This window comes from Mya arenaria, chromosome 13 (assembly GCF_026914265.1).
Source record: "Mya arenaria isolate MELC-2E11 chromosome 13, ASM2691426v1".
In the NCBI taxonomy this organism is placed as follows: Eukaryota; Metazoa; Mollusca; class Bivalvia; order Myida; family Myidae; genus Mya; species Mya arenaria.
This window is the reverse complement of record NC_069134.1, coordinates 31,320,502-31,331,419: the sequence shown is the minus strand read 5'-3', so window position 1 is coordinate 31,331,419 and position 10,918 is coordinate 31,320,502. Positions and strand designations below refer to the sequence as shown.

Below are 10,918 nucleotides of genomic sequence, written 5' to 3'. Positions count from 1 at the left end.
ATGTTCGTGTTCTTAAACACAGGAAAAGAATGAATAGATCTTCGTTTCATTAAGAAATCAAAGTTATTGACTATTAACACTAGTTTTCGACAAAGCCCAAGATCTGATATGAAATAATAGCCACTTTGCGCATATGGAAATAAAAAAGTAGGACGAGTAGAAAACGATTTGCATGTCAAAACCATTCAGCTGCATTAATACAATGACAACTACAGGGATGAAACCCATACTTGTGAAACGAGGCTTATGTACTGATAATGGTATGCAGTGCACCCATGTTACACCGAATAATAACATCCGGCTTGGCGTTATCTGCACATACTATTTGCTAGGAACTTGAATTACAGGAAACATTGAAATAGCCATAACCCCAATGTGTTTAATATGAATTTATTCGTCAGACATATTCGAGTAACCCTCAATTAATTGTTGAAATATATAGTATGTTCTTGTTTATGTTTTAGGAAATTCTTTCCAAAGAAGACCTTACTGTTTTCTTGTTCTTTTTTGTGTTTGTATTAGAGTTTATATAGTGTTTAATGGAAAACAGAGGTAATATATTTGTGTAGTCTGGCGCGTGCAAAAAAACATTTTTTAAACACAATAACAAGATTTAAATTGAATTAATAAGGTAGTAGCTAAGAATGCTTATTTGCTTTCCTATATTTTTTTTTTATTTTCTTGGTTTCGGAATAATTTTGTTTTACTAACGAACATTTCTGCATAATTGGGGCACATTTTAGGTTTTGCAAATTTATTATATTAGTAAATTCTATGTACATTCCGCTGATACTAGTATACTAACCCACTGAATTGATTTAAGTGAAGATTTAAGGTTTTGATTTAATTTATATTTACTTAAAATCAACATTATTTCCAGAAGCATCATTAAGCAGCTTTAGTGTAATTATTACTAAAATTATTACCGATTAGGATGCCCTTGATTTATCGTCAGTAGCGTCAGCGCATTGCTTAAAAGTATGTCATTTGTGTTTGTATATTTACTTTTTATAGATCGAAACTGATTTGAAACATTCCAGACGGATGATAATCAGCACACAATGCCCTTTCGAGTAACCCCAATTCCATATAAAAATGTTATCCCTTTTTGAAAAAAACAACAACATACCGCTAAAGCCGGTGCTAGAGGGAAATTCGAGGTTGCATGTACTGTTGTTGTCAATGAACAGTGCAAATCGAGCCGAGCTGGTTTTGTATGTATTTCCCTAAATGTATTAATATTTTAGCCAGTGGCCTTTTAAAATAATAAGCTTCAAATGTTAGTTTATTTCAGAGTACAAAGAAGCGTATGTTAAAACATGATAATGAAAAGGAACGAATTGTAAGCAATCTGGTTTAAGCTGTCTTCAAAATAGATTAAAACTGAATGCAGTAAGTAGCCCACGATAACGAGCGTTGTTTGATTCCAGTCCGGACGCATGCACGCACATACACAGAACTGGCATTATGACGGTTGTGTCTCACCTACCGTACTAGGATTCGACTTTTAGTTCAACTTTTTGAAAATTCTATCAAGCATGGTAAAGATAAGACACAGTATATGTACAGCCAAATCAAAATAGTAATCATTATAACCTTTTAACTCTTTGCTTAAGCTGGTGATCATTCATGGCTAGTGTCATGAAAATCCTATAATTTAAGGCAAATATACGGCCGGGATTAGGTTCAGTCCCAACGAGAGTCCTATCAACTAATTTTGACATTGATCCTTTAAATCTGAAATTGACCTTGATAAACAGACCTGGGACTTTTACGCAACAGCCCTACTTATCTTGATGAACATTAATGTCGAGTTTCCCGGAAATCCTATAATGAATGGTTTACAGGAGGTCTGGAAAAGTTACAGTCCTTTCAAGCTCTGACCTGTAAGCGTTATCCACACTTTTGAGGTATTGACATTGGTATTGATTTGATAAACATACCTAGTTTTTATATATAGTATGTATGCAGTGTGCTGTTTGTGGAGTTATGTGCTGTTCTTCCATGTTTCTTGTTTGTGATTTTTTGTTTTTTATGTTCTAACGACCTCCAATTTGTGTTTGCAAATCCTAGATTTCGCAAACTCAAGTACCCTCTAACAACGATGTAGTCGAATACTGGCCTATAATTTAGTTAGAAGACCTCATTTAGGTATGATTTTGGTGTTTTATGCTTTCGAAATGATTTTAGAAGTATGTTATATTGACCCGCCAATGTCGGTCCCCAGCGGGGTTTTCGCCAAAAAACACGGGGTTTTTCACACTCCCGCGGGATTTTTCCCCAGCTTTTTCAAAGCTGGGGAAAAATCCTGCGGGGATTCAATAAAATCAAAAAAAAGTTTTATTAGCACAAAACATTATCTTTTATCAAAAGGAGCATTTTGCTTCGACACCGGAAGTGAAATAACGCGAAATAAAAAAAACCCGCTTTTCAGTACGGGGTTTTTCTCCTGCAGGATAAAATCCCCGGATTTTATTAAATACACGAATTCCTTTCAATTGCTTTATTTTTTATCTTAGATACATCACTTTTAAGTAAATATTTACCTTTGATGGATTATTAAGTGCATTTTCATGATTTTTTTAAATCTCAGAAATTTAATGAATATTTTACGGGAGAAAACCCCAGCAATAATTAGTTGTATGTAGCCTTGGCACCGTCGATGTTGACACGTAAAATCTAGATATGATATGGCCTTGACATAATGATTGTTCCCGATTATTTATTGTTTAGATGATAACTTTCATAAATGTATTCAACATATAATTTTGGAACTACCAAGTGTTATATTTTTGTTTAAAGCTGCACTCTCACAGATTTACCATTTTTACAACTTTTTTAATTTTTGTCTTGGAAAGGGCAAATTTTTGCGTACAAATATCTGCAAACCAATAATATAAGACAGCTGACAAAAGATCAGATCGCAGATTTTCATATTTTCGTTTCGAAAATGTTTTGTAGAAAAATGCATAAAAACAATTTTAATATAAAAATCTGTGATCTATTTTTTTGTAAGCAGTCTTATATGATTGGTTTCCATGGATTTTCACAAAAATTTGCTCATTCCAAGATAAAAAATATAAAAGGTGACAAAACGTTCTATGTGTGAGAGCGCAGCTTTAAATGATGGATACCCCCCCCCCCCCACACACACACTAACACACTCACCATCATTTAATCTAATTATCCATTTTGATTTTGTAGGTAAAACTTCCATTAAAAACTACAGTACAGTAAATATGTACAGTATATCATTAGGGCAAAACTAAGTGCTAAAGAAAGACAGATTCACTTTGTACTGAATCATATATTTAGTCATTTCTAATACTTATGTAAACTTTTCCCTGCATATCAAATGTTGAAGTTTAAAAATGGAAAGACCTTTGGGATAAATAGGCTTGTATTGGGGATTAAACCCATGACCGCCAATACACTACCATCGCACCCTTCTTACGCTCCTATCTAGGCAACCGATTACTAACCACACATAGGGACTAGACACCAGACAGTCCAAAATCGAGAAATTCAGTATTTTCTTTAAACATGCCAGAATAATAATTACCAATTAGTATGAGACCAATAATACACCTTTCTGCCAATTAAAGAATATTTTGTGACTGTTCATCAGACTAAACCAATTTAAAAAATAACCCGTAATGTTTTCCTAGTTTTAAGTGAATATATCTAGCTTATGAAAATCACATGATTAGAGCAGATACATATATACAAACGCTATTTTTAAACTAACTGGACATTTTATGGTGGACAGAACATTTAAATTCAAATTGGAATAAAATATGCAAAAATGCATGTGTTGTAAGTGGTGTGATTCATCAGAAAGTAAAATTCAATGCGTTGTACACAAACACTTAAATTTTATGTTAGTTATTGACAATTGTCTTTTTCCTTGTGTGACAGGGTCATTATTTACGACATACTGGTTTACGTTAGAGGGACTACTTTCTTTACTTTCGTTTTAATATATTTATTGTTTGACCTTTATTGAACTCCAGGGCTTGGTATGCTTGCAAATGCAAGATTTGATTGGTCAGTTGTTTTAACCGCAATAGTATGATCAGATGTCTAGCTCTTTCAATATCATGTTATGTAAAATAATTGCTTACAAATTAGAAGAGCTGCATGGTGTATCAAATACTGAATTTCATCCTCTTACTGAATAAGGAATAAAGGATGAACACACATTTGAGAACCATTCATCAAAAGTGTATTTTGTCAGCACATTTAAATGCAAAACCAGGTTTGAAAATTCAGAAGATATGTTTTCAATATGTTTTCAACATTTTATTTCCATGTTACATGGCATTCAAATTGTCCTTATAAAAATCAGAATTTATAACAAACTATTAAAACCATTTGTTAACTGTTCGTCTAAATTATGCCATTATGAATTGAGTTTGATACTAGTAAACTACTATATTCACATTCAGTGATCAAATCTCAAAACAATATTCCCAGATGATAATTGATATTAAAACTAAAAACGAAGAAACAATTGAAAAAACAAAGCCCCTTCCACCATCGGATCAGTTCCTTCACAAGACAATTACATTTCTGAGAGTGCTCAACTATCAAATACAGACGTGCATTAAATAATTTTAAACATGACAGAAGTTTAGATGCAAAAATAAATTAAATGTATGAATCCTTAAATATATATCACATATAAAAAGCATTAAGTGACAGGACTATAAAAGCAAAAGGCCGACACCAGAACTAATTGTTACTCAAAATCAAAGTTACACTGATAACAATGCAAGTCCTAACATGCTTTAATGTCCATAAAACTCATAGTATAAAAAATGCTATGGTGTAATAAATGCTTGCGAACATGATACAGTCTTCAGTTTTGAGTATTCAAATACCCATAAGGGGTTGGTTTTTGAAAACAGTGATGTTGACCACACAAACCCAGCCAGTACAGCATAGGCCCTTTTGGGCCTCTTGTTTCTTATATCAAGCCTCAAGTTCTACCCTTTTCACTAGAAAACAGACAAGTGTAGTGCAAAAATATAAAACATTTGAAGAGAATTTATTACCACAATGACATGTCTGTTTATTCAATGAAGGGCAGTCTTGGTTTGGTGTGTTATTTCAAGAGAATGTTTATTTTATAATACAAAATTATGGTATTTCACCAATCATTTAAATTTCATCGGACATCCCATGGAATGGTACCTTTTTGAAATTTGTGTGATTAGGTATAAAAAAATTCCCAAAACTCAGAAACCAACGGCCATTGTTCAATCCACTAAATTGAAGGTAATTATTGTAACCTATTGGGGTGTATGTGGAATGATAAATGATTGTAAATATTATGATGGATTCTGTGAATATTTTTTCAGGCTGTGCCGACAAAAGTATTATAAGCACCGGAAGAAGGCCTTCCTCAATCCAGACAAATATGTGTCAATTATTATTGACAACATGGACCAGTCAAAAACAAAGCTACCATCATTTGCACAGTTTTCGAAGGTGGATATTTTTAATATTCTTTTTGTTTGTCATTATATATGAATAAAATTTATGTGGTACAGAGCATTGATTTGGCCAATTTAGATGTCATATAGCCAGTAAAATGAAAATGACCATAACAATATATTATAGTAAATAATATGCTATAGATATAATCTATTGTATTATGATTTAGAGGGGAAAATCTGTTTATTTCTTTTTTTTTTAAATAAAATTCTCCTTAATGGTTACATCTTGATAAATGGTTTTAATTGCAGGTTGATGCCCACCTCGCAAGACTGCAACATCATGTAACAGGTGTGCGTGTTCACCATCTCGAGAGGCTGTATCTGATTACTTGGACTGATATACTACATCCAGACTCCAATGTTATGCTGAACTCCTTGGTGTATGTCCTTAATGACATAAGTCAGGTAAATTTGATGTTAACTTTAATTATTTTCTGTACTTCTATTAACAGAAATCATTCTCTATATACATTTCTCTTGCATTTCAAATAAAGTTTTAACTGTCTCAACCAAACCCAGATAATTTAAGTCTTAATAATTGTATTTTATATTGATCACAAATATATACATTTTCTAATATCAAGCCTTAGTTGAATTAGTACTTGAACTAAGTGAAAATAAATTTACAGTTTCAGTGTTGTTGTTTTTGGTGCAAATAACTGCCTCCTATTAGGGCTGTTTAAACAGTTTCCCCTTGCAAAATACTGTCCATTATCCCCAAAATTGTATATTGTTTTCCCAAGTTGATAAATGCAGATTCCATTAATGAATAATAAAACAAGGAATTTCTTGAAATATTAACAAAATCTTGATAAGACTTACTCTTTCAGAGCATAATATATATGCATAAAAAGTTAAAACATATATATTATATTAGGTAATTTGGCCTGATTTTGTACTTTTCCCAAAGTGGACTGTTTTCCAAATTTGCAAGGCACAGCAGTAAAAATGATTCCAAAAAAAATCACAAAGTTTGGTTTGCATTTTTGATGTAAATAGAAACACTCTTTCCACTACTATTACCATGACTATCTACAGTCCAATGTTGCAACACTTTATACAATATTGAAATCCTGGGTCAAGCTACGCATATTATTTTTGTTTTGCTTTCATTTCTGTAATATTTATATTTTGAAAGCTCTGCACTGTCACAAATTTAGAGTTTGGCTGTTGTTGTTTTTTGGTTTTTGTTTATCTCAGAATCATCTGATTCATATACTTTCAATGTCTTCAATCCAGTTATAAAGATGATTCACAAAATACAAGGAGCAATGGTTTGGAAAATATGCAATCTGATCTTTTGTCACCGTTTTCTACTAATAACATTTTAAAATATTTGTTCCAGAGCAATGAGGGTAAATTGCCACCAACGCTGTACCTGCAGTGTGACAATTCAGCAAAGGATAATAAGAATGCGTTTGTGCTGATCTTCATGGCTTGGTTGATTCAGCTGAAGGTTTTCAAAAAGGTAATAAAATTGTACTGTCATGAAAAACATAGAAGGGAAAAAAAATCGGTCATACATAGAATCTAATGTCCTATTCTTCTGTTTTAAGGCTGGCATATCAGTATTATGCAATATTTTTATGTTGTAACAATATCATAGCAGAACATCACAGCATTCAAGAAAATACAGTGAGGGTTTCTTTTAGTTGGAAAAATTTGCATTGCGGAATATACAGATATTTTACAATTTAAAGAATAAGCTTTTCAGTCTCCTGCAAATAAGGAAACTATTACAATCAGTTTCTTTTCCCTCTCAAAAGACCTTAAAAGGCTGAAGTGTCAATCCTTGGGGTGTAAATATCTATTGCAATAAATCATGACAGATAATATTTAATACTGATCTAGGATAATCCAGTACAGGTAAAAGACAACTAGAGGAAGAAAAGGACATGAAAAACAATTTTATACTTTTAATTCGGATTTTTTTTCTTAAACTTAAGATAGGGAAATACAGTTGAACACCATTAAATCATAATCAGAGTGACCCAGCAAATTACTTCAGAATAGCGGTATTTCTGATTAACAATTTTCTTCAAATGACAGTGTTCGCGTTTATAGATGATGTGAAATACTAAGTTGTGAAGATTGCAATGTTGGTTAAAAGTAACCAATACGATACATTCGGTTTTAATTATCATTCGTATGAAAAAATATTTGTTGATTTAGTGTTTAATTATTGACAAATAATTTGTTATTAACTTATTATACTTCTTTATTAAAACAACATAACGCATTTAAAGCTGCACTCTCACAGATAAACCATTTTTACAACTTTTTTTATTTTTTTCAATCTGTAAGAGTGCAGCTTTAAAACAAAATGACAGCAAAAAAATGCATCTGGATTGTTTTGTAGCGGGTCGAGTGAGCAATGCGGCGATCAAATCAGATGAGATAGACATTTTCAAATGATATTCAAATTGTATTAACCAGCAATCATATACTCACTACATCACCTAAATGAATCGCTCATATTCTGGCATCGATAATTGTAACACACCCATGCTCAATGTCATTCTTTAACAAGCACTTATTGTGCTCCATTGTCACTTCAAGCCGATGCCCGAGTGCATTAGCAGTATGGTGTGAAAAAACTTTGACACTATAGAGTTCAAAAAAAGAATTGATAAATAGGTGTAAAAAACGAATCATGACCATTATATTACTTCGGAATAACGTTTTCTTTTCGGAAACAAAGACCAAAAATTTACTTAAACTAAGGAGTAAAATCGGACCGAAAAATAATTTCGGAATAGCAGTGTTCAACTGTTTATCATATATTTGGCTTTAGGCTGTCCCATAGTAGGACCTGGGAGTACTATAAAAATAAGCCTGCAATGGTACTTATATTAGCGTTAGTAACGGTTTAAGCCATAAAACATTGATTTTCGAACGGAAATATGCAAATCTGCGCTCTGATCTTTTGTCAGCAATCTTTTATCATTGGTTTGCTGATCGCAAAAATTTGCTCTTTCCAAGACAAAAAATAAAAAAGTTGTAAAAACGGTAAATCTGTGAGAGTGCAGCTTTAAGAGTGAACGCAAACAAATGAATAAGTGTTGACGTTATACAACTCTTTTGTTCAATTTTAGGTGGAAATGAAGTCTAACTGTAATGGACAGTTAAGCTTGGGCAAGATTTAACTCATGTTTTTTAACTTATTTGAAGAAAGATGACAACATTTTAGTTACAAAAAATTGACCATGGCCATTTTTGTTTAATTAGATTTGGTACACAATGTCATGTTGCCAGATAATATTCACATATTTACCGCTGGTGTTAATAATTAGCAATGCTCCCTGTTTAACAAGGACAACTCACAAGCATTGTCACGCTTCTTGATGTATTTCATAGATTCTGTTCTTTCCAGATCAAGCTGGGATTCCTCATGGTTGGCCATACCCACGAAGATGTGGACCAGTCATTTTCTGTGGTAGCCACACATCTAGGAAAAATGAATGTTACAACGCAACCCATTTTAATGCAGGCATTGAGATGTGTTACCTCTCCACCTCCTTCCATACTTCACATGACTGGGTTACATGATTACAAACAAGCAATGGAGAAATGTAGAGGCATGTTTGTAGGGATATCTACACCTCATCAATTTGTTTTGCGGCAAGAAGGATCATCTGTCCAAATCCGCTTCAAGAAATGGCCACGACCATCCGACAAGGAGGAGGTGATAACCCTCCCCGCAGAGACCATTCCTAGTTTGGCTGGAGAGGTCACAGCCCAGGCCAATCCCAAATGCAAAATGGAAACTGAAAAAATGATGGGGGACATGAGAAAGTGGGAGGCAAGTGGGAGGCTTTCCACTGAGGAATTGGGATGGTGGCACCGCTACCTTCGTCGTGTAGGGGTGCCTTATTGCAATGTGCCATACGTTTCATACCTTCCTCAGTACACGCCATACTCGCCAGTAATGTCAAGCAATGTTAGGACCGCATTGGCAGCCATACAAGTCCATGAAAAAAGGGACCATGAGCAGGCCAAAATGAAGGTTAAAAAACGGAAGCATTGATTTACAGGTTATGCACATGAATTTTTTATGGATGCTAAGGCCTAAAAAAAAATTGTTTGGTTAGGGTTACATCCTTTTCAAAAATAGGTAGGGTAGGTAGCCTTTTTTTATTTTTTATTTTTTTTATAAGGCTTTATATAAGAATGTCATTTTCATCATTAGAGAATGGTGTAAAAGTTATCTCTTGTATAAGCAATTAAGGTTTAAACTCCATATTAAAAAACATTTTTTTTTTCAAACTGACTATAAAAACGGTAGGGTCGGCGCCTGTTCCATAGGTAGGGTCGGGTAACCCGAACCAAATGTATTTTTTTTTAGGCCTAAGCCTTCTGGATTATGAGCTCTCATTTTCAAAGATTTGATGTTTGTGTGTAATCTTTGAAATTTCTATAGGAACATTTTTCTACTTCCTTTATTACTATTAGACTTTATATACGAATGACATTTTCATCATTGGAAAATGTTGTTAAAGTTATCTTCTTTATAAAAATTTAAGGTTTTCAACTACATGTTGAAAGGAAATTAAAATGATAATAATGTTTTCTTTCTTTTTTTTCTTTTTTCTTTTTTTGTTTCAAACTGACTATGAAAACGGTAGAGTCACACCTATTTCGTAGGTAGGGTCAAGTAATCTGAACAAATGTAGTTTTGTTTGGCCTTAGAGGAAGAAAATTCGAACTTACATATTGATTAGATTTCTCCCATAAATTTCTTTTGCATCATTATGTTCGGGCCATGTCTTGGATCTTTGTGTATTTCAGTCGCAGCTATTTCATTTCTTTTTTTTAATTTCTTCTCAAACCAACTTATTTCAACTTGTGTATAAAAATGTTACAACCATTTACTGCTACCAGCACATTGAATTGCCTTATCAAAGAAAAGGGCCTATTGGGAGCATCCATTGCTTCTAGCACTTGATATTCTTGTTTGAGTTGTGCTTTTGGTGTATGTTTTTGTATGCCTTGGATGCATAAAATCTCTACTTCATATAGTCTATGAAATACCCCTTTCACAAAATATGAAACTTGATATTTGATCAATTGTATTTGATTAACAATACCTTCAGACATGATATTTACCTGGAAATAAGTCCTTTTAATGTATCATATTGAGCATCATGATTTTCTAGGAGCTTACTTTAAAATATAACTGTAAATAGGGGTTAAATATTTAACTTTATTTGCACAATTTCAATAATATCATGTTGTGATAATTTAATTTTAAACAAAACTTTTGTATGCAAAAACAAAGATTAGTTATGTAAGAGCTTATTTCCAGCTATTGAAATTAATTATACATGTAGTTGTATTATTCAATGCCTATCTTTCTGCCTCTTGAATTTTTTGGCTTTTTGTCACTTCTTCGTACCATGGACAATTCACATTATTTA

General features: G+C 32.8%; 1 protein-coding gene across 1 annotated transcript; it reads left to right on the top strand.

Moving 5' to 3' along the window:
- Positions 1 to 3,805: 3,805 nt before the first annotated feature.
- Positions 3,806 to 9,528, top strand: LOC128215196 (uncharacterized). Its single transcript, XM_052921904.1, has 5 exons — positions 3,806 to 3,816; positions 5,364 to 5,493; positions 5,751 to 5,906; positions 6,847 to 6,969; positions 8,875 to 9,528. The coding sequence occupies exons 1-5, from the start codon at positions 3,806 to 3,808 to the stop codon at positions 9,526 to 9,528; spliced, it is 1,074 nt and encodes a 357-aa protein (XP_052777864.1).
- The last annotated feature ends 1,390 nt before the right edge of the window (positions 9,529 to 10,918 follow it).

Bases quoted from the DNA above. Each gene is read 5' to 3' on its own strand.
- LOC128215196 (XM_052921904.1), top strand. The intron at 5,494-5,750 runs GTGGATATTTTT...TTTTAATTGCAG, and splicing joins CATTTGCACAGTTTTCGAAG to GTTGATGCCCACCTCGCAAG. The intron at 5,907-6,846 runs GTAAATTTGATG...TATTTGTTCCAG, and splicing joins TCCTTAATGACATAAGTCAG to AGCAATGAGGGTAAATTGCC.